General features: G+C 43.3%; 1 protein-coding gene across 9 annotated transcripts in view; it reads right to left on the reverse strand.

Moving 5' to 3' along the window:
- LOC134048948 (6-phosphofructo-2-kinase/fructose-2,6-bisphosphatase 4) overlaps positions 1-24272 on the reverse strand; it is a 51178-nt gene that overhangs the window by 24977 nt on the left and 1929 nt on the right. For 8 of the 9 annotated variants that reach the window (XR_009933577.1, XM_062501058.1, XM_062501057.1 and 5 more), the window contains exons 1-2: positions 10573-11226; positions 3171-3287 (exon numbers count right to left, since the gene is read on the reverse strand). Coding sequence is in view for 8 of the 9 variants with exons in the window: in XM_062501058.1 (XP_062357042.1) it covers positions 3171-3287; positions 10573-11107 (652 nt within the window). In the remaining variant the exon portion in view is untranslated. Of the gene's footprint in view, positions 1-3170; positions 3288-10572; positions 11227-24272 lie in introns of those variants that run through there. The other variant, XM_062501061.1, reaches the window with a different exon arrangement.

Raw genomic sequence — 24272 nt, forward strand, 5'->3', positions numbered from 1 at the left:
ACAAAAGTTAAGACAACTCTGAAGCCAAGCTTCCTGCAAAGATAAAATAACTTGGCCTGTAAGAAGTCAATGTATCGTACTACTTTTTGTGTTCTGTGAGGTTTAAACAGCAAGACAGCAATAAATCTTGGAAATAGCTAAAGAACATTTGGGCTGTAGTCACTCCACTTCAGTAGCCATACTGTAATGCCTTTGTCTGCCAGCTTGCCTGGATAACAAAAAGAAATTATTTTCCTCCTTTCTAGGGATTATTCAAAGTCTATAAAGAATTAGTAATTATTAGTAGTATTAATAATAATTCATAATTACTAGCTTTATCTGCTATGTATATGTACAGTGAAACAGTATTCAACACTATTCAGATAGCACCTCCCAAAACTAACAGCTCTTATTTAAGCAAGACAGAGCTCTAAACAGAACTAAATAATCCTGCTCTAGGTAAACAAAACTTAAAATTCCAGTAGTGGATACATTTTCTCAGAAATACCCCTGCTCAAATACTTCTCTTCTTTAAGGATTAGTATTTCACAACCCTTGTTCCACTTACTGAAGAAAAAAAAAAAAAGATAAATTGCTAAAACCACACTGAAGTATGCTGTTTGAGATGCTGCCAAGGTACAACTCTATTTGCCAGACTTCATTTCTGGAAAGAGGAAAAGCAGTAGACATTTATAAGGTTGGCGTAAGAAAGAAGACATGGAACAAAAGAGCTCAAGAACCAGCTGCTGTATACAGATTGCTGCTGGGATTGGAGGCAGAGGATAAAGATATAATTTTCATTTCCCCCCCAAAAGTCAAGTATTGAGCTCAGCAAGTGTTAATGGAATTAGTCATGACATAGATTATCAGGTGATCCTGTGATTTAATGAGCACTGGCCACAGGGGCTACATGAAAAGGTGGGTCCTTGCAAAACAGTAGGTACAAGAAGTTCAGATGGCCAGTGTTGTCAGACAAAAACACTTTAACAATCAAAAATAATTAATTTCATGAGAAGGAATATTTACTGCCAGAGGGCCACGCACAGGAGAGGAAAAAGTGCTATCTAGTGGGATAATCTTCAGCCTTTAATCTTAGCAAGCACGCCTATGGAAGTTTCCCAAAGCTAACTGATATCACAACCACAACTATTCAAAAAAGTTTCCAAGGCTTACTATCTCAAAACCACACTGCAACACAATTCTATTCAGACATCTAATTGACCTCATTTCCTTCAAAAAGCACAAAAAACAAAAGTCCCCTGCACTTTTAACCATTTCATATTCTAAACAACAGAGAAATAACAGCTGGATTCAACCATCAACCTGGGCTATTTACCACCACCTTTATTCTTGAGCTCTCCAGCTTGCTTAATGTTACATGAAACAATGGCATTTATCTTTTCTCTGGTTTACATAACCTTAAAATTTGAACCATCTGTCTCAGAGAACAAGAACTCCTGCTAAATTAAGCAGACACTAATTTTAAGACATTAAGAGCCAAAAGGTAGCAGATGTTAGGGTTACTTGATACTGATCCCACCAACCAGAAGAACTAGGGATAATGTCCTCTATTCCCTTAGCCAGGCAGTGAGGTGTTTTACATTGGCTTTGACTTCAGTAAAATGTCATCACTGAAGACACAAACAGAAAGGCTCTGTGTTTTTCTGAGAAAATCTCAGTCACCCTTTCTAGCAAAGACAAACAATACCCAGAAACCAAGGACAGAACATCATATGGCAACTTCATGTTGCATATTTTTGTAAGATCAGGCAGCAATGCTCTACCTGTTTTCCATTAAGCACAAATGTGTGAGTTTCCTGATGTGCTGCTCACAGTAGGGCACGGAATTCTTCCTACAACTGAACCAAACCCCACCTACAGTAAAATTAGTATTTGGGATACATTCAACCAAGCATGAGCCAGAAATGGATAGTATTTTATCTGTTGTCCAATACTGGATTTCAGTTCGTCAAAGTTCACACAGTGAAGTGCTCAAACTCAATGACATTTATACATAAGACATCTCATTAATTTAAGTTTCATGTATATCTAATATACAAGCATTTTGTCACCTTGGATATAAGGTAAACTACTTGGATTGCTATTCTGTTTCAGCCTAATGGTTAAAACTGAACTCTGAACTAGCTGATACTGGGTTAAACAACGTGAAAACAGTCAAAATTAAGTGATAATTTAAATCCTGTAAACTCTCATACTTAAACAATATATCCCCCATAACTTCTCTTCTAAATAAAGCGTATTATACAAGTTCCTAAAAACTTAAGAAAACACCCACACAAAAAGCTTTACCCTAGAATCAAAAGGCAATTTAAATATAGGCCAGAACTTTTCATCTTGACTTCTTAGAGCTACTAGGAAATACATCTCTGAAAGCCAGCCAAAACACCACACTTTAGTATGATCTCATGTGTTTAATGTCTTTTAAATTATTAACTAGGCATAAAGCTGCTACTACTACATTGGACACAGAATCCCAGCACATCAAAAGTGTCTTGCTCTTCTACAGAGAGAGAGAAGGAAAGGCAAGTGCCGGCTCAGAACCTCAAAATGGACTTAGGTGCTGTTTACTGGGCTCACAAGATACCTCAGGAGCCCAGTCAGGGACTTGGCACAGCCAATCTGAGCCATTTCCTGCCCAAAAAACACACACAAATCCTAAGAGGGTGATAACAAGTGGCAACTGGCTGCCTCAGTCCTTGGGCTCTTACTATTTAGACAAAGAACTACAAGTCATTCCACAAACACAAAGAAGTAGAGAACTGCAAGTAGCACAAAGTTCACAGAGGAAAGAAAGATGTAGAAGTTGGTAAGTTTAACTCAGAAGCGCCGACTGCTCAACTGCTTATAAACAACACTCCTTTTCATCCACATGTAAAAAGGAAAAGGAAAAATGGAAAAAATTAAATCAACAAAAAAGGGCAGTGTTTAATGATAAGGGAAAAAGGTTGATTTAGGTACCTGGCAGAACAAGAAAGTAAAGGGACAGTCAACATAATTTGATTCATTAACATTTTAAACAGCAATGTCCCCGTGGATGTTATCACTTAAAAATACTAAGCAGAAGGATTTTAAGTATTCAAACAGGGCAACAAAAGTACTGGAAATCAGGTTTATAAACCACCTAACGCTGTGCCCTGTCCTTCTGATGTAAACAAAAGCAAACCCATCACCTTTCGTAGGCACTCCAATCCAGTTTAAGTAGCGGGTCAGCTTCTTGGAGATGTAGGTTTTTCCTCTTGCTGGGAGACCCACCATGACAATCAGAGTAGGGCAATTGGTCATACATACTGGAACAGAAACACAGGAAACCAGGAATTACCAGGGACATTCCCACAAAGCAAAGGCTGCTGCTGCAGTGGGAAACCCCTCTCAGCTGGGGTTCTACTGCAGGACAGTGAACCTGACCACCTTTCTTATGCCGAATTTTGGAAGGGGAGTCAGCGGTAGTGTAATGATGCACATGTGAGGTGTAAACAGGCAGAAAAAAAAAAACCTGCATATTTGTACACAGAAACTGTAAAAAAAAAAAAAAAAAAAAAAGGAAACTGACATCTTATGCCCCTGTGTACTTTGGTTCAGTGCTTGCATTGGAAAAAAAAAAACCAAGCAGGTATATACAGTTTTCTAAATAATTTTTACATTTTTAAGACAAATGCGTACACACTGCTCAATCTTTTCTTGATTTTGAGCAAAAGAAGCATGACAGATGCAGCTTAATGCATTATAGTAAGATATGCTGCTCACTACTGATTATTTGTCCTTTAAGTATAATTAACACTAAAATCTCTCCTGAGCACAGCTCATTTTGGCTGTTACTAAGAATAAGATACGTATTCCATACAATCAAGTACAATAATCTGATGTATGTACACTCTTTTAATCAAAGCCAGAGCATTTAATTTTTAAAAAAACTTAACAGTGTAGTAGCCTGAATGAATTGTAAATATAATCTGAAAACCTTGAGGCATTTCCTTTCAAATCACAAGTTTTTGAACATTTTAATGCCACAAATTTAAGGATACCTTGCATTAATCTATCACAGCTACAAGGAACTGCCTAAAAAGAAAGAAGATATTAAAGTCATGCAGATACCACCAGTTCCATCCACCCTCTACTTTTAAGGAAACTGATTTCCATAAAATCCACACACATATCAATTTCCTCAGTGCCCTGACAGATGAGACATCAATTCACTCCAAAAGATCAAATATCAGTGATTAGCTGTAAGGCATAACTGAACTGTGGTACAAAGGACTGTGATTGCTCAAGATTCCCAAACTTTGGATTCCCAAAGTCCCATCCCACAAAGTCACTTGCACAAATCTGGTGCAGATAGTTCACATAACAGACCAAAAAAGAACAAGCAGATTAGCAAAAGCAGATGTGCTGTTTTAAAACGCACATTGAAAGACATAAAAAAATTAACAACACACCACTTTTCATGAGGGAGAGGAGGCAAAATGGCACCCAACCTCAAATTCATGAAACAACTACTGCCTGTAATGAAAGCTACAGGGAACTAAACACAAAGCAAAACAGATCCATCCAACCACGACCAAGTCTCTTGAAGGACACTGATAAAAGCCCTCAGAGTAAGTTCCTCTGTGCAGAAGCCTATAAACAAGAAAGGTAGTCATTTCTTTTCCTCTTTGTCATAAGTTTAGGCTGTGAGCCCCTGCCCCAAGAGGGTGAGGGAAGTCTCTAGGGAAGCAACAAAGTCTGTGGAGTGCCAAAAGCACAGTGCTTATTAAACTTAACAGCCTTGCTTCCAGCTTTAAGGACAGTACAATAAAATACTGACATGAGAGAAACCCCCTGGGACCTCAGAAATTTTAAGAGAAGACATTTTTCTTCAAAGCCTGTTCAAAAGGTCCTTCACCTGGAACACCTAGCTCAAGTTTTGAATTTTTCAGTACAAGCAGTGAAGTAAGAGCTGTAAAAGACAAAGCAGGATCTGTACAGAGAGGCTCCATACACAGCCCAACTCCTTCTGCTCTGCAAGAAACTGTGCTGTAACAGGTTTTTCTACCCATTCCAAGCAGAATTTAACAGCCTTCTATTCTTATTCCTTCCCTTCCCCCCCCCCCTTTTTTTTTTCCATTGCTGGGGTCAGCCACACGAATTTCACCTTCTCACAGAACATTTGTCTTTTGGTAATGCAACAATAAACCTATATTGGAGTAAAACTAAAGGCTGGGAAGTTTCCATGAAGAGAGCTGCAAACCACTTAAATGGTTGCTTCACAGATTATACCAACAGCTAAATTTCTAAATGAAGTCCTACTGCCTGCATGGGTTTGTAATAGGTTTTCTAACCAAGCAGCAAACTAGATCAACACAACTACAACATGCACAAGGGACATTCAGTGTGCCAGTCTGCCACCACCTGCATTTTTACATGTATTTCCTCAAACAAAGTACAACATTAGCAAATCTGCCTTTGTCAGAAACCCAGGTGTTCAGTTTAACAGGCACATCTCACCTGTTATTCCAATCACTCTGGTGAGTAACCACAGAGCAGAAACCAAGAGAAATATCCCAATTAAACAAGTGGCAATCCTAGTCTCATTAGGTGGCAGGCTGATCAAGAGTGCTTTTACTCTATGAAGACAGATGCCCCATCTTTGTGAGGAGGAACACCACTGATGCCAATGATCCCAAATACTCTGCTCTTACAAAACGCCACAGCCCTGTGAACAATACTACACAGGACATGGTACTACAGCACATGCCATCCCTCAGTGCTTGTCTTTAACAAGAGGGTGGCAGCTCCTAGTCTAAAATTCAGGGCCCTAAAAAAATGTTTGGTGTTCTGGATTAGATGGCCACCAGTGGCTGCAGCCTCATGCCACCTACACAGGTGGCACTTAGTGACAAACACACCTGTGCATTGGCAAGTAGAAGCCAAAGGCACCTGTGCAGGCCAAAACAGCCCATTCACCGCTAAATAGCAAGTCTAAAAATAAAAGCACACAAAACAGCCATTTCACTTCTTCTGTACCTCAGTGTAGCATTATCAACACATAAAGACTCAGCACAGCACACTTTATTTCCTCCCTTATGATCCTGTGTAATTAACAAGGCTTAATTTTGTTCATTAGCAGAATAAAAAGTTAAGACCTGAACAGAATGCAAAGTTCTGAGGATGTATCAAATACCGCCAAAATTATCTTTCACTTTAAACCACAGCTTTCTCAACAGATTATTGCCAACACTCACTGCAAGCAGGGAGGAATAGTCATTCCCACAAAGGTATTTTCAACAGCAGTGTTTCATGGCTTACATTCTCCCTTGAAGAAGTGTAATCTTGACATGAGGAAGTAGGCTGATAAAAATAGCCAAACATACCACAAGTTACATATATGTAACTCCTGGTTTCCCAATGGCACAGTGTTCAATCCCCCTTTTCACAGCACCACACCATCATCCAATTTATATTAAAAAAAAAAAAAATCCCAGTGTGAGTTATAGATGTGTGAGTTAGAGCCAAGGCAGGCTCCTAAGGGCAGCTTTCTCTCCACTCCCTACCCACTGGATTGTCCAGTTTACCTCCAGAAATATATCTACACAGTCTAGTGTCCAAAAAACAAACTTATTTTTCACTACTGCTTCATATATCTAACTCCTAAGGGTTTCTGACAGCCCCAACCTGTGGATGTGCCATCAACACTAATTTTGTTAGAGGAACGCAAGCACTGAGAACAGTAAAACAAAACTTAGGTTGATAGGTTGTACACCATCATTTGGTAAAGATGCTCTAAGACTTTAGTCAGTTTTTTCTTTGAAACAGATTCTTGTAATACATGCATTTAAGAGTGCATGTTCATAAACAGCATTGGCAAAGAGAGAGAACACAGAAAAAGAACACACCCAAAATACCAATCAGTGAGGGAAAATGGACAAGTGACGAAATGCTGCAACTGAAGCCAAGTCATCACCCCAGTTTAATATTTCTAAAACATTAGAACACAGCAAGTTGCAGTGCAAGAGTAAAATTATGGCTGCCTACCCTTCTAAGGTTTAATAATTAACAGTCAAGGAAAAAGAAATTACATGCTTATTTCTTGCCTCTTAGACTCTATTGTGAAATAATGCAAAGGAAGGTTGAGAAACCAAACTGGGACATGGAACAATCTAGATTAGCTGTGCTGCAATTCATCAGCCCTCAAAAGTCTCTTGCATCTTGTGAAATCAGAGTGAAGAGCTGATATTTTCCAGATTCACTTACTACCAAACAAATCATCAGCTGTCCTTTCCTTTGACCCAGAATTAGATTTTGTTTTTTCCTTATATGTGTTAAGGACAGATGTTTTTTGTATCAAGCTGTTACTGCTAGAGATGTGAAGTTCACAGAGTGTTCTTGCAGTTTCTATGGCCTTCAGTACAAGGCCTGCTCTCCAAAAATCCTGTACTATTTAGAGGCTCACACAGAAATATCTCTGACTTTAAGCCAACACAACCATCCTTCCAAGTAAGGTTAGCTCTACATGTTTTACCCATCACTTATCCAAGTTAACCATTGCTAATCCATCATATCCTCTTGTTCAGTGATGACAACCAGTCTCCCTTCTTTACATCCCAGGGGGATGTGTTCCCCATCCTGCAGTTCTTCCTGAAAAGCATCTGTTCCTAGACCTGAAGAAGCCCATTATCTCCTAATTTGTCTCTCCTCTTCTTGTCCAAACCACCACTTTTTAACATCACAGTGGTACTTGGGATTAAGAATTCACATTTGTTCCCTGGCCAGCCTTGTGCCACCAGCTGTTCCAGCCACTCTGTCATTCACTTCCTCAGGGTCACCTTTAGCTTCCTACAGCTTTGATGCCAAGAGCAATGATCCCATCACACATCCTGCTCCTCAGGCACCATCCTCACCTCATTCATTCTCCTATTTTCAGTTTCTAGGATTAGGATAATAAATACACACAAGCAGCATGTGCTCAAAGGGTAAAGTTCTTCAGAGCAGAGATAACAATTCCATTTTTTTTTTTTTTTGGATGTACATTTTTACTGTTGTACCAACAGCAAATGACAATTGTTAGAATGACCAAATTCCAGCAGCTGTAGGGAAACAAAGCATTTATCTGTAGTGGGGGGAATGTTTAACCACAGGAAGTTCACTATTTATCTCTCACTATAAACATCCTCTGCTGGCCTCCCCAAACAACTTTCACTGGGGCCTACTCAGCTATTGGTTTTTTATGTCCATGTTTACAGCCAACTGCTTGATTCACAGGTTAAAGCAATCTGAACATCCAATGCCAAGAACAGCTTTAATTCAACCTATTCACAGACAACTCTTTTCACAAGTGACCGCAAAAGGCAAGCCACAGCTATTAATAAAAATAAAATAACAATAACATCCAGTGCCTTCACAGGTATGACTTTGGAAGGTCACACCAGAACAGTTACCTCAACTGCACCTGTGCCACCAGCTGTAAAAGCTACCTGCTCAGTAGGCTGTAAATGGATACAGCTCCTCCTTACAGACCTTGTACCCCACAGACTGAAAGAACTGGCTCTTCAAAGCCTTGTGACAGCTAAACCCTGGCACAGCTCAACAGATTTCTTCCTTCCAAGACAACTGCAGTTGCTACAACTTTTAGAAAATCACACTAAAAACAGCTAAATACAGGGAAGTTCTTTTGTAGACAAAAAGCTGAGTCTTCAACTGGAAGAGTGCACAATTCTGCTCATCCACCTTCTAAAAGGATAAAGACTAAAGGTAGTGCAGATAAAGGCCAGCAGCACGGAGCAGAAAATTAAAAAAACCACCAACCACAGGGGGCTAAAAGAGTTCATCTTGTTTGGCCAAGAAACTCAGAACACAGAGTGACTAACTTCACTTTTCCCACTGCAAAGCTACACTTGAGGACAAGAAAACCACTTCCACCTTGAGATGGTATTTTTGGACCAGTAACATCCAACACAGCTACCTGAAGCAGCAAAGAACTGGAACTGCTCAGCCCAACACAGTCCCAAAACACCCATCTGGGCAGTCCATCCTGAGCTGCCACAGCACAGCTACAGCAGCCACAGGTCAAATTGCCTCACCAGAACACAGGGCAACACAAGATATATGGAAATCTTAGGGAAAAGGAGTCTGCAACACCCTTGCATGGGAAAAGTTATGAAGTGTTCTCAGTTTGCTGAAACAAGATAAATAATTTTATCAAGGAAAAGCAACTTGTGTTCATTTGAAGGCTGTTTGTAATTCTTACATATCATAAATGACTGCAGACTTTTTATGGGTAGGGCTGCAAAAGGATTTTAAAAAAAAAGGCCATCTCTCTTTTGAGCAAAAGGTTTTTTTCATTTATAAGGGATCTTAGACATTAAACTTATAGAGCCATACAAAAAACCCCACAGGCATGTGAAATACTTTTTAATTTATAGTCAAGTGAAGCAAAATAATTCTGCCAGAAAGATAATGTACATCATCAGATTACACATGACTCACATGCAATTTTGTTCTTGGGTTTGGAGGATTTTTTTTTTTTGTAAAACAGTATCTGTGTCAGAGTTATAACAGATATTACTCTGTTTGGAAAAGAGATGCCACATTAAGGCTAAAATGAAAGTCTTCTTAGCATGTTTATAAAGCACTTATACACATTTTCTGACCCTCTTCCTATTTCAGCATTCATCTCAACCTACCGTGGTCCAGTCAGATGCTGCAGTAATTCAGCTCCCAAAGAAAAGCACTCCTGTCTGCTTGCCCAGCACACAACAAGAGAGTTAGGGGTGGTTCGGGTTTTTTGAGGATTTTTTTATTTCGGTTCTATTTCGCAGGGGGGAGGGGGAGATGTATTTGGTTTTCTTTTTTATCAAGGTCTGGACCAAAGCATGAGCAGAGACAGCCAACAAGACTGCAGCCCATGGACTCCTGCCACACCGGCAGAGCCTCAGCTCTGTCAGCACAACCTCTCTGCATGACAAATACAAACAATTCCACACGACAAAGCTCCTTTTGTCTGCAAAACTGCCGCGTACCGGACCTCAGTCACTTAAGTCAGGGGGGGAAAATGAAAGGAAGAGGGGGAAAAAACAACCTGTGATGCAAAGTTTGTTAATGAACTATGGCTTACAAACGCCACAGCCAAAGGCTCAGGAGGCTGATGACTTGTTTGGCTGCACCTCAAAATATGGGAAGTCATTAACTCATAGAACAGATGGACTGATACAGCATGGGCCTTAAAGGAAAAAAAAAAAAAAAAAAAAAAAAAAAAAAAAAAAAAGAACAAACCCACAAAGGAACACAACAACCAAAACAAGAACACTGTGACATTTTTAGGCCTTTGTCCGAGACGAATATACTGAATATAAACCCTCCCTGACACCAAAGCGTCTAATAAATAAAAAAATCCAAACAAACCCGCAAAACACCAAGAGCAACCAGAGAACACATTCGTCCCAGCTCATTTTCCCTGCCTTCCGCTGGGCACAGGGCCAGCAGCTTCGGGGCTGGACCCTGCCCGGGGGACGCAGACCCGGCAGTGACCGACCCAAAGCGCCGGGGCCGGGCTCCATCATCCCCTCGCCCCCCCGGCCGGCCCGTGCGGGTGCCGCTCACCGCCGCGCTGCGCGCTGTGCCCCGCGGGCAGCCCGTTATCGTAGGGCTCCCACGTCTTCTGCAGAGGGTTCTGCGTGAGCTCCCGCGCCGCCGGTGCCGCCGCCATCCTCGGCCGCTCCCGGCTCCCACCGCAGCGGCGGCGGGCGGGGCGCGCCGGGGCCGCCCCCGGGGCAGGGCCGGCGGGGGAAGCCGCAGCCCCGCGGTGTCCCGGGCACGGGGAAGCCGAGCCGGGATCACCGAGACCCCCGCGGGAAGGTTCAGGCCCTGGCAAGGTTCGTGCCGGCAGCAGGTGACTCCGCTCCGTGCTGCTGCTGCTGCGCTGCTCTGGCTGCAGGGAACGCCGCGCTGCACCGAAAAGCTTTTTTTTAAAATAAATAAATAAATAAATAAAACAAACAAACAAAAAAAAAACCACTAAATATAGAACGCCCAGGGAGCGTGCAGTGTGTTTTAAGTCATGCATTGAGTGATACACTTGTCCAATTACACTCTGTTGCGGCCTGAAGCCTAAAATAATAGCAATGCAGAAAAACATAAGCAAATCGTAGGTGTCCTACATCCTATTTGGGTCCCCAAAAAAAGCCGCTGTTACAAATGGCCCGGGGAACCTGAAGTGGGAGCAGTGGTTTGACTGAACACAACTCCTGGCTGTTACCTTTCTACATCACCTTTATCAGCTTTACAGCTTGAGGATACCCAGTTCATTAACTGGCCTGAGCAAAGCCCTAAAAAAAGCTCAGTATTTCACATATATACAGCTCTCTATATATTTTACAGAAAATAAATGCAACACAATGAAAATATGGTAGTGAAGTGCAATACACACTTTCATTATTAATCACTCCATTATTATGACACTGACCTAAACACAAGTGAAGGCCAGTACATAGTTTCTTTTTTAATACTAACCAGACTCTGATCACCTGAGGATTACTTTTAGTTTTTCTGCTCTATTACAAACTAAAATGTACCTTTCTAAACAACAAAAAAATCAGTTCTCAGAGGCATTTGGCAAGACATTTTGACCTCTGGGACGGTCAGTACTGTTTTTCCAGAACCATGTTTGCTTGACCAGCTTTTCCTTCTGTTCCAACTTATTTCATTCTCTCCAAGACCGATTAGTTTTCCACTGTAGGTGCCCGACATTATATTTTTACCCAAGATTTTCTTCCCGATTTTGTTTTGGGTCAATAGCTGACATGGGGATGGGCAGAGGTGCTACAAGAGTTCTATTGCAAGGGTCAGAAGACAAGGAGCAAAGAGAAGGAGGTTTTGAATGCGTAAAAGCTTCTTGGTTTCTTCTGTCAACTGTGTGCTTACTTCCAACAGTTGTCCAAAGAGGTGTGAGCAGGAACAATTCAATCTGTCTCAGGTTTATCCCAGAAGTCTGTCTCCTGTGCATACACAGATGGGGGACTCCAGGGTAGAGTCCAGAGCCAGGATGTCCCCATCTCTCCCTCCTGTGATCACAGCAAGGCCAACACCAAGAGCCTCCAGCTTTCCTAACAATGCCTCCAGTAAAGCCAGGACAGTCCACAACAGATGCAATATTAACAGAAACAGGAGATTAACATGAATGCCAGTTTATAAACCACACTTCTCAGGTTTGTTTTACACACAATAAGTAGAAAACTTATTAAATCCTTCCAGCCTCTAGAAACAACATTTGTACTTCCCTTCTGCAAATCCACACCCTGCACAAGACCTGGAAGTCTGGTCACACACCTGCCTCGAGCCAAGAACACTCACCTGAAGTTGTTCACACAAGAACAGCCGTTTTTCAGAGGTCTGTGAAGTGAATGACCATCTTTCTACAGCTGCTCCTCAAAGCACCAGGCACAGGGCCAGTTAATCAATGCCCTTCTGCTCAGGCAGATTCAAACTAGTGGCACCTGCACAAAACTTCAGTTAAGGGTTTGTTCAGGTGACTGCAATAACATTAGAGGTGTTCAGAGACACCTGCTAGCCTTTGTTTTTGCAAGGCAAAGAGTTCAGCTTGGCTGATGACAAGCTTATGTTATTATGTTGTATTCAAGGGTTAGGTGTGTCATGGTTTGTTTTTAAACCTCAGCGCAGTAATGAGCTATTTGATCAAGGACAGAGGGAAAACAAATACAGAAATCTCGTGCTACTCCTGAGGTTTCATTTCAAAACATAGTTTACAAGGGCACTACATTCAGTTCCGGGGAAAATGACAGAACTAGTGTTGCTGGTTGGATTCCCAATAAATGAAGATTTATTCTGCATGATCTCATTGTCATCAGCTGCTGTCTTAACGCAAAGGCTCGAGGAGCAGAGCTGATGCCTGAAGGTGAAGAATTTTGTTTGCTACAGGGAAACCATGAACAAGCCTTTCCTCCTGGGAAGGCTTTTACACAAAGAATCTGCTCTCAGGTCCCTGGTGAGCAGAGAGCTTACCTGAGGAACCACCTCTCTCCAGGGGCAAAACATCAGGGGGAAGGGCAGCCTTGGAAAATGAGCTGCAGCATGGAAATAATGTGAGCCAAGTGACAAAGTTACACTCACTCTCCAAACAACCGACTGACAAGACAGGAAACTTGGGGTTTAATGCCAACTGCAAATGGTAATTATATAGAGACAGGGAGAAAAAAAAAAAAAAGAGACTGAAACAAGGTATCTGCTTGATCCTATAGAAAGCCAACTAGTATCTGTGATCACGCTGTATCATACGGCAGCCATATAATCCCAGTTTCACAATACGTGCAAGTAACTTCCATGTATCTCATTTCCCTAGTAAAGATACCACTTTTTAGTCTTACAGCCCATAAAACATGCACAAACCACACATCTCTTCCTCCCGTCCTTCCACCATCTCTCCGGCAGCACATTTGGAACAAGGAAAGAGGATTTTCCAGTCTCGCAGGGGCCCACGCCCTCAGCACCCCGAGCGCGCTCCGCTCCCCACAGCCCCGCGCACAGGGCCTTGTGTGCGAGAGCTGAGAGCCAGGAGGGCTCTGCGGCACCACAGCGAGACGTCGGCACAGCCAGCGGTGACTCACGGGCTTCTGGAGCGTTCCGGCAGCTCTCCCGCATGGCCCGGGGACATTGCGGGGACATCCCGGGGACATCCCGGGCTCATCCCTCGGGATCCCGGCACCGCCAGGCGGCGCCCTGGACCCTCCGCGGGCGCCCCCTGGTGGCTGCGGCGAGCAAAGGCGGCGCGCGCGTCGGGGGGGGGGGGCGCGCGCTTGGGGGGGGGGGGGGGCGCGCGTCGGGGGGGGGGGGCGCGCGCGTCGGGGGGGGGGGGGGGGGGGGCGCGCGTCGGGGCCATCCCTGAGCCGAGAACTGCTCCAGGCCCGCAGAGCCGCCCGAGCCCAAACAGCTCTTCTGGAAAAATGAATTCCCTGTCACCCTTGAGAAAGGCATTGTCACAGCCGAGTGACACCGGGATCGCCGCGCCAGGAGATAGCGAAGCTCCGCTGAAGTAAAATACATCAGGACTTGGCTTTGAAGCATACGTGGTAGAGTCAGAGTTTACAGAAAGCTACAAAGGAGGAAAGCTCATCTACCAGCCCTGAATTATTTCTTAACCCAAATGAAAAAAAAAAATGGGAGGAGTGAGCCCACACGCAGAACTAAATACCTGCATTTCTTTCTAGATATTAAACGTGAATGAATTATATTTAATCATTAATCTATGACTTCAATTTCCCTAAAGTATTTCTCCTTCCCATAAGTCATGGGACATACTTTGCAGTCCCACATTCTCAGCTACCTACACTGACAAAACCCACAGTCCCAGACCTCTACACACACAGCTGGCAATAATCAGCAGGGAAAAACCTAAATCCAAACCCCCTCTATTGCAAGTGGCAGGTTACTGCTCCAGCTCGAAGCGACAAACAGGAACTAGTTTAAATGATCCCATCTCAAGATTGGCATTCTGCATTTTCTACATCTGGCAACAGTGAGAGGGGGAGGGATCAGAGTTTAAGTTCTTATTCCCATTTAAGAAGATGCAGAGACAGGGCTGTGAGGCTCCCCACTCATAAGTACTCCAAAAGACATCGCCCCTAGCACAGCACCAGTTTTGTTTCAGCACAAATTGAGGAGACACAGAGGAACACAGACCTTGCAATGATCATTACATATGGCTGTTATTCAAAAAAAAACAGACACACACCAGCACAGCCTTCAGCCACTCACATCTTACATATCCACCTTTGACACCAATCCAAAGCTCCCCAGTTTCACCTGGACTGGTTGGCTCAGCTAACAGTCAGCCTGCCACACTGCATCACAGCGTTTGTATAAAGCAGACAGGATAATTCCTGTTGAACTGGTAATTGATTTTCTCTTCCAATGAAAAGAAAGCAACAGAAAAGATTTCAAATGTACCTTCAGCAGGCTGGTGGCAGTCCTTCATTGGCCAAAATCTATGCAGCTGGAAGCATCACTCCAGGACAGCAGCTATCTAATTTATATAAGGCTGTTACAACACTGCAAGCCAATGAGAGGAGTCAGTGACCAAACACACAGCTATGCTTCACCCTTTCTGTTCACAAGTAACAACAGCCCAGCATTTCAAAACTGGGTTTCAGGTGGAATGGGAGAGATTTCTCCCTGCTCAGCTGATATGAGGCACACTGCTGACAGGTTTTTTTAACCAAGTATTTGTTGGAGTGCTCTTACACGGTGAAAAGACTTGTAAATGCACCCAGTTTCTGCTGTAATGACCAAAGCTACTGCAGAGCAGCTGGGACACTTGGCCTGTTGTGTCCCATCCCTTGTTGCACTAAGGCCTCAGCAGGGAACAAACTGCTCTCTCCTACAGGTAATTCCCATATTCCTGAAGTGCAGATCAAGCCTGGCAGGTTTTTCCTAAGAGAAGTCCCTAACAACCTGCCTAAAACACAATGCCCTTCTGCTCAGTATGTTGAGACCCCTGTAAGCCAGGCACTAACCCAGCCTTGCTCTTCAATTTCCAAAAAGAAACCCAGAGAGGAAAGAAGCTGCACCAAAAAATGCACCTCTCTTCCTGAGCTCCTGGATGATGACACGGAGTATGCCTTGGGAACAGTCATCCTCCACAAGAGATCCCTCAGGAGCTAAAAGCTTCCCACAGAGAACAAAGTTCTTTCCCATTCAGAGCTTAGCAAGCACAATGAGCAATCAAGGCAGAGAGCTGCACTGCTGGGTTAGCAGAGTGACATACCCTGACTCACACCTTCTCAGTTCAGGCTCTCAGGATATTTTGTTACATCAGCTTCTTAAATGAAGACTTCCCATCACATCAAGGCCACCTATGGTTCCCTTCTCAACCCAAAGTGCCATCCTCCTTTTTGCTTTCCCACAGTCCAATGTCCCAGCAATCAACCCACCAAAAATGACAAATAGCCCACTAAGCCCCCAGAAATTTGAAGAATTCCACATGACAGGTTCAGCAGGTCTCCCAGACCATCCCCACAGGTCCTTCCATTTGGCACTTGATTCCAAAGCAACTGAAATCACAAGGGCCAGGCCTTGTGATACACAGCCCTAGCACTTCCTTCATTTCTTCTGAGCAACAAGTAAGTTTTATTAGCAGCACCATCCACTCCAGATCTTATTTCCTATCACTGCCTAAAGGGAAAATGTTCCCTGCTACCCCAAAGACAAGCAAAAAGCTATTAAGAATTCAGAAGTAAAACAAGAATCTGCCCTCAGCAAGACACACCTTCAGAAATCACTTTGTAAGAGTTCATTTTACTAGCAGACTTCATGGCTACAGATCAATCTATTAAAGAGATTGATAACAAATGCCCAGATGTAATCATGCTTTAGATGAGAATAAGCTACTACTAAGAACAAGAAAATTCTTCAGTGCTAACTGGGGAATAGATTTAAACAACACCCAAGATCCCACACAGACAAAGCCATATAAATTACAGATACTACAGAGACTCCTTGAGCAGAAACAAAATATTCCTTAGCATAGATAAAGAAAATAATTCATTCAAACAGAAAATGTTTGTGTCAGGTAAATCAACAAGAAAACAAGTTCCTATCTATTCCAACAACCATTGACATGTCTGATACAGGGGAAGATCTGACAGGGTTCAGGCACTCAGGAGCCTCACACCACACTTGTTTAACTGGAGAGACAGATAATTCCCCCAGCAATTTGCATTTATGGTATTTTCCTCATTGTCTACTGAAACATCACCACAGCTATTCAGTGTGCATGCAAAGCAATGAGGTACCCCTGACAGCAGTGTTCATGTGTGGCTGGATTCCAGCATGGTTTTGTTTTCCAAACCATGACGACCCAACCATCAGGAAACAAGCACCAGCCACACAGAGATTTTATTTTAAGAACTGTACCAATAAACTCTTGGATTGCCTTCTACAGAACTCACTCCTTACATTGCAGGAATATAAACTGTATCAGAAGAGATATCTAAGATTACTTGGGGGGACACAGCTTATCAGCAGAACATCATCTCACCAACACAAGGACTCCATGAGAACCCCGGAGCAAACAGAGACACACAGACACAGCAGTATCAACTAAAAAAAATATATATCTTGACACACTGTCACTCTGCTCTTTGTTATCTTTATGTGAACCGCTCCTCAATGCATGGACACTCTGAGTATTTTCCTTATTTCTAAGTATATAAATACATTAGTCTAGATGTTTATCACGTTTCAGAAGAAATAACTGATCTCTTTTAAAAGTGGGAGAAAATTAATGTCTGGAGATAAACCCTTTGGAAGAGATGCTGTTGTTTTCACACAAGGAAGTTTCCTGTGATAAATCTGGCATTAGGGGTAGATTTAAGGCTAGCCTGCATTAACAAATCACTAAATCTTTATACCTTCAGTCCAAGCAGTCCTCTCCCATCTTTACCTCAGAGAGAACACTGAAATCACTTCCCTGAAAAACAGGCAAGATCCTCAAGTGGTGCTTCCAGGTATTGCTTAAAACTATTCTCATCATCACAAAGTTGAGCAACATTCTAAATCTTCCTGTTATGATGCAACATAAAGGAAAGATTACATCCATTATTCATGTTTTCTGAGTGCAACCCCACGTTAAAAAGCCCTTTGTAGACAAACCCTCCTGCTGTACACTAGGGACTTCAAACTATGTACATGAGGGGGCCCATGCTCATAAGAAGTGCAGAAAGAGGACATTAAAACACACAGCATTTGCACAAATTGCCTATTTACATTCACATGTCCAGGGGTTAATTGAAAATCCCGAGTTTCCAAGATGGCAAGTGCACTGAGAAGAGTCATTCCTGCACACTGTTCTGGTAGAACCTGATGTTGTTTCTACAGCAACAGCACGAACAGCCTGGCACAGCCCTGCATGGTGGGTGCACCTCAGACACTCCCCACCTCCCTGCAAGGGTCATACAGCAGCAAGTCCACTCCAGTCCCCTGATATCCCTGATTTAACCGTGGAAAACAAAGGCTGGATCAATCTGTAGTGTTTGAAAGAGAAGGAAAAACAAAACCACAACAGCATCCATGGGGATGTCTGTCTTTGTGCCTCTTGAATCTGCTTACAAGCGACCTGTGCTAAGCAGTCTGAAAGTGCCTCCATCACCTCCAAGCTCTCTATTCCTTTTCAATCACCAGACATATTAGAAAACCTCCCCAGTTCCAAGTCTGAGTTTGCAGGTATGAGTAGTAACGCAATTAAAGGGAGCACAAGGAAAGGACTGACAGTTTTAAGTACAACAGACAGCCCTTATCCAGGCTGACAGGCTTATGAATTATGCTCAGCTACTTTTATATTAGATATTTGAACATTTCTGGTGTATACACATCTTTTCTCCTGTCATTCAGCTAGGATCCTATGAATTCCACTTGCTCATAACAGTAGGTCTAGGCTGCTAAGGGAAAAAAAAAGATTAAACAAGGGCAGCTGCCTTCTCAGAGTAGAACTGAAACACTTTTAAAACCAAACGCTATCAAATGACTTCAGAAGTACAATTCCACAAGAGCTGTCACTTCAAAGGAAAACATCTGCAAAGACTTACTACATGCATCAGGGAAGTTGTCTGATGAGATGAAAAAGGAGAATATACTGACAACAAAGAGTACACAAAATTTGCATGCGATCCAAATGCATGAAGTACACCAAATTAATTTTTTAAAAATCTTGAAGGCTTCGGGACAGAGCTACCTATCAGATGGCAGCACTTTAAAAGACAAGAGATAAGAGAGTTTGGGAAGCACCACCCGGGGTTTGGGGTGTGAAATACTGAATGACTCGATGGGGAACACAAAGGGGAAAAAGCAAGGAGGCAAACAGCCACAGGGCTGGGTGACAAACCCTCGGAGGTGTAGAGTGAATCTCTGAGTCATCAGCACTTAATAGAAGTTGAAGCCATGCGAACGCCTGGAAAAGGGCACAGGGGGACAAGAGCAAGGCAAGGTCAAACCCTGGGAGGAGGAGGAAACGCTGGACCAGGATGGGGGAAGAACATCACCAAAGAAAGAACAGCTCACTGCAAGTGCAGAGAGGTCGTGCGGAATAGGAGCAAAACAGGGTCTGCAAATATTTCAGTGACATAAATAACGTGTAAATAAAGAAAAGCACCCAAAGCAGACCTGGGACAGGAGAGGCTGAGGGAGAGGAGGTACAACCTCACCTTGTAAGAGGGACTAGACTTCACTGAGAGACAGAACAAATTTAAAAATGGAGACAGGAGTTAAAGGTCCAACAGAGGATAGTCCAGCCTACCTTACAGAACAGGTCACTGAGGGAAAAAGCCATGGCAATGGAAGCAAGAGCAAAGAGAAATGTGCCCCAAGTCCTCTCAGTTACACGTGGGCTCCTGCATGTCCCATAGGCAACGGCAAAGCAGGTTTTGTAAAAGTAAAGAATAAATCCATCTGGAAAACCAGCATGGAAAACTGACACTGACACAAGGAGGAAAACAACTCACAGCATATGCGACGCCAGCTGCTGCTGGAAATATTCTTAAGCTCTGTGAAAAAGGAGGCTATTCATCCAAATAAAAATACAAGCAAACCAGAGCAAAGCTTCTCAGAAGCCACCAGTGACAGAATTTATAATAAAATCAAAAATTAATCTTAATTTGGCAAACTACAATGAAGACAGGTAGTCTAAAACAGCACCGAAGGGGAAAAAATGCAGGCCAGACACTCAGATCTAAATCACAGTGAATCTCAGTATTCAGAGCCTCCAGGGCAGATTTCTCATTTTCTGTGCATTTTGCAAGTAGACCTAGATGGCTTATCAGCTTCCTGAGACTAACAGGATCAATGTGCAAATGAGGAAGCTTAATAAGAGTAATAAAATTATGACAGCCAAAATAATCAAATTTACAGAATGCAGACAAGCTAAACAGCATGCTGCACGTTAAACTCTTTCAAGGGGAAACATTCACCAAGTTAGGCTACAGCATAATATCAGTAAAGAAGCCTTCTCTTTAAAACAAGCAGACAAAAAAAGAAAAAGTAGCCCACCTGAATTCTCTTTATATTTTGAAAAAATAACTTTGGTTCAGCACGAGTGTGTCCCTAGAGAAAATGAAAAAAAAAATTATTCAGGTGCACAGAAGGCAATACTCCACCACATAAGGCATAAGGGACAGCCTTTGGCACCAGAATGTGTAAAAACACATTCCAAAATTTAAATACCAGTTGAAAACCAAAAAGGATACAAAAATAGAAAACAAAGCAAGGGAATCAGAAGCAAATGAGCACACCAGCCCTCCCACTCACCACCTCCAGTGAAACACCAGCTGTCCAGACTGCTGGCTCCAGACACCCCACCCTGGGCTGCTCTGTGCCTGCTCGGGTCCCCCAGCACCACCAGGGACATCTGAACTTGCTTTCACACAGGACAGAGGTCTCAGAAACATCAGTCTTCCACATTTTAATGAAAACTGGCTAGCAGGAGTGAAGAGGTGCCCTACCAATGCTCCCAGGACACACAGTGCTTTGAGCTACCTGGGACTGGCACCAGACCAGCCCAAATCCCTGGAACTGGCCCAGCCTGGGGAAGAATTATCAGTTAAAGCCCCAGATCCGTGGGAGATACCTCTTCCAGAACTGCTTGGATTTTTAACCTCCTCTACTCTAATCCCCAGATGGAGCATTTTTCAGGGAAAAATAAAGAAGAATCTGCTAGATGAATCTCCCACCAAAAATGAATAATGACTTCAGCAGTAACAGGGCTGCTCCCTCTTCTCTTTTGCTCCATCAGTCCACCTCTCACAAGCCATCTGACATTTTCTAATTGCAAGAGGTCACGAACCCCTGAAATCTCCTCACTGTTTTGGGGAAACCAGTTGCACATGGGCAGCAGAAAAAAATACAAAGCTCTTCTTAAGGTAAATGCTGCACAGCTCAAGGATATCAACAGGGTTCCCACAAACAAATGTTACTTGTTATTAACAAACATCAATTAGATTTCCAGAGATATATGACCATAAAAGGAAACTTAAAAGGAAGGAAAAGCCAGGCTTAAATCCAAAGAGTGTCAGTGGTCATTGGTCAGAAGCAGTTTCAGATGTATTAAAACCACTCATGGTGATTGTGCTCCTTAAGTCAAAACAGGGGGTGTAGTCATCCAGAAGATTTAGCAATAATAAATCAACAGAAATATTTTGTCTTTGCGTGTTTTGATTTAAACCCACTGGCAAACTGTACCTAACCCAGACATGAAGATTTCTTGCTGCTTAGGGAAACCTCCCCATTTAGGCACCTAAAACATGCAGGATCAAACCCAGTCTCTGCAGCACCAGCTCAGACTGAGACAACTCACCAAGTGTGCTGCTGTCTGCACATTGAGGAATCTGTCACATGGGAATCCACTGCCAGAGAAGCAGCACCACGACTGGCTTTTCCCAGTGAGGCAGGAATAGCACAACAGCACATCCAAGCCATTTTTAGGTGTCCCTCTGGTCACAGGCACCAAGCCCACAGCAGATCCAGGGCTGGCAGGGGCTGTTGGAACTCTGCCTTGGAGGAGAGCACTGCCAGGGAGCCTGGACCACACAGCTCCCCTGGGTGATCACACAGCTCCCCTAGATGGACCACACAGCTCCCCTGAATGATCACACAGCTCACTTGGATGATCACAGAGCTCCCCTGGATGGACCACACAACTCCCTTGGATGGACCACACAGCTCCCCTGGATGGACCACACAGCTCCCATGGATGATCACACAGCTCCCCTTGGAAGATCACACAGCTCCCCTTGGAAGATCACACAGCTCCCATGGATGATCACACAGCTCCCCTGGATGGACCACACAGCTCCCCTGGATGATCACACAGCTCCCCTGGAGGATCACACAGCTCCCATGGATGATCACACAGCTCCCCTGGAGGATCACACAGCTCCCTTGGATTATCACACAGCTCCCCTGGATGATCACACAGCTCCCCTGGAGGATCACACAGCTCCCCTGGAGGATCACACAGCTCCCCTGGCAGTGCCCAGGGCCAAGGCTCAACATGTGTCAAGCCAACTCCACACAAAGACAGAGTGTGATGCAGAAACAGAAGAGAAGTTTTTTAAAGTACTCAGGAAGGAGTTCAGGCAACTGTAGCTCACCTTCAGAGTCAAAAAGAGAGGCAAGAACTTAAAACCCTTTATTAACCTATTTTTAAAAAACTTTTCCTACATTTTTCTATTCATGCATTGCCTGTAAACAATACACTGAATATACATACTGAAGCACATGGAAACTAATGCCATACAGGCATTTCAGACATCCAAGTGCAGAAATTACAGCTTTAAATTCCATGTTTCAGTGTAACAGGCACATTATTTCTGCAAGTGGACTCATGACAAATCCATCCCATTTTATTAATAAAACATTTGAAAACATCTTTTTTATCCATCACATGGATACAAGTCAGTTGCAATTAAGAGATTCATCATTTGTATTCATGGCAGCCCCTCATTCAGCAGCTTCTCAAATGAGAGTTAAGTTTGGCAGAATCAAAACACAACCCCAAAGGCACTTAAAACTGCACTGTTGTAATAGCACGGGTTAGTTGACACATTTTACAGAAAAAAAATCGCCAAGTTTTCTTCTTTCTTCTCTTTGCATGGATGCCAATCCACAGGCTCAGCACATCAGAGTGATTTTGAAGAGAAGGCTCTGGGAGATATTACAGCAACTTCCAGTGCCTAAAGGAGCTCCAAGAGAGCTGCAGAGGGCCTTTTGACAAGAGCACGCAGTGGCAGGACAAGGGGAACGGCTTTAAACTGACAGAGGCTAGATGGGATATTAGGAATAAATTCTTCCCCATGAGGGTGGTGAGTTCCTGGCACAAGCTGCCTAGAGAAGCTGGGGCTGCCCCATCCCTGGAAATGTCCAAGGCCAGCTGGGATGGGACCTGAGCACCCTGGGATAGTGGAAGGTGCCCCTGCCCGCGGCAGGGGTGGGATGGGATGAACTTTAAGGTCCCTTCCAACCTAAGGCATCCTGTGATTTTACTTCACCAGGTCAGCACCTCAGCAGGCAACAGGTTCAGTACGTCCGGAGATTAGGATTCATAATCAGTGAGTGTTTACAATACTTAGGGCCAGGTTTTGGCAGGCACCCAGGAACAAGCCTGGCTTATAAACCACCCTGGCCCCACGCTGGAACCTTGTCAGAGCACCCCAGGCCAGTGCTGCCCCTGACACTGCCCCTCTGCATGACCAAACTGTGCCCAAAACCAATCCACACCACTGGAAATAACACTGTGTGAAGCAACGTGGGGCTCTCTGCTGCTGCTGCTAAAAATCTAGTGAAATCAGGAATCAACCTCAATTACTTAATTTTAGATGCTGGAGAGCCCAGCTAGACAGACTAGGGAGTTTGGAGTTGATTATTCTCTTTTACTCCCTTTTACAATTTAATTATTTAACCTCTTATGGTCTCCGACACCAAAAGCCAAGCAGCTAAAGGTTAGCAGACTAATTATTTCTCTCATAATGGGAAAAAATGGCTTCTGGGGGAAACCAGTGCAGACCCAAGGAACCCTGCACTTCTCAGACTCACAGCTGGTACCTCCTCACTTGTATTTTGAGAAATTTTACCCTTTCTACTACACTACCTTTGTGACTCTTTCCCAAGAAGCCCCACCCAGGGTGTGGGGCCACAAGGTTACACCATATTCAGTAAATTAAAGCAAACAAATTAAAAAACAGAACAAAACACATAGAGTGAGAAGGTGGGAATACGCCAGCAGGTAATTTCTTTCAGAAAAATGCCAAAGAATTCCCCAAATACATTATCTTTTCCAGCACCTCGAGTCTAAGACCTACATTTATCTCAAGGGGAAATCTGTGGGCATCATATGCAGAGGCTAAGCCCCAAGGAAATCATTCAAGTCCAATGAGCCATTCAGAACACATCCATAGTGCTTCACCAGCAATTAAATACTGTCCACAAGTTGGATTAACCAAATCTCTTACTCATAAGAGCAGAAGGAACATTGACGCAAACAAATTAAGGAAAATACTGGTGCAACCAGGCTGATTTTTTTTTTTAATTGGATGGATGATACATAAAAAAAATAAAGTCTACGATCACTCAGTTCATCAACATCCTGCTACTGGTAAGGGTTGTATTTATAAATCAGTACATTTTCATAACAAAATGTCCTATTTCATAGAAGATCCTTCCTTCGAATGACCTCAAGAAAGTTCTGAAACCAGATCCTCCGCAGAATGCTCTCAGCTTTGGGTCCTCATCCTGCACAGCTATCC

Source organism: Cinclus cinclus, chromosome 12 (assembly GCF_963662255.1).
Source record: "Cinclus cinclus chromosome 12, bCinCin1.1, whole genome shotgun sequence".
NCBI lineage: Eukaryota > Metazoa > Chordata > Aves > Passeriformes > Cinclidae > Cinclus > Cinclus cinclus.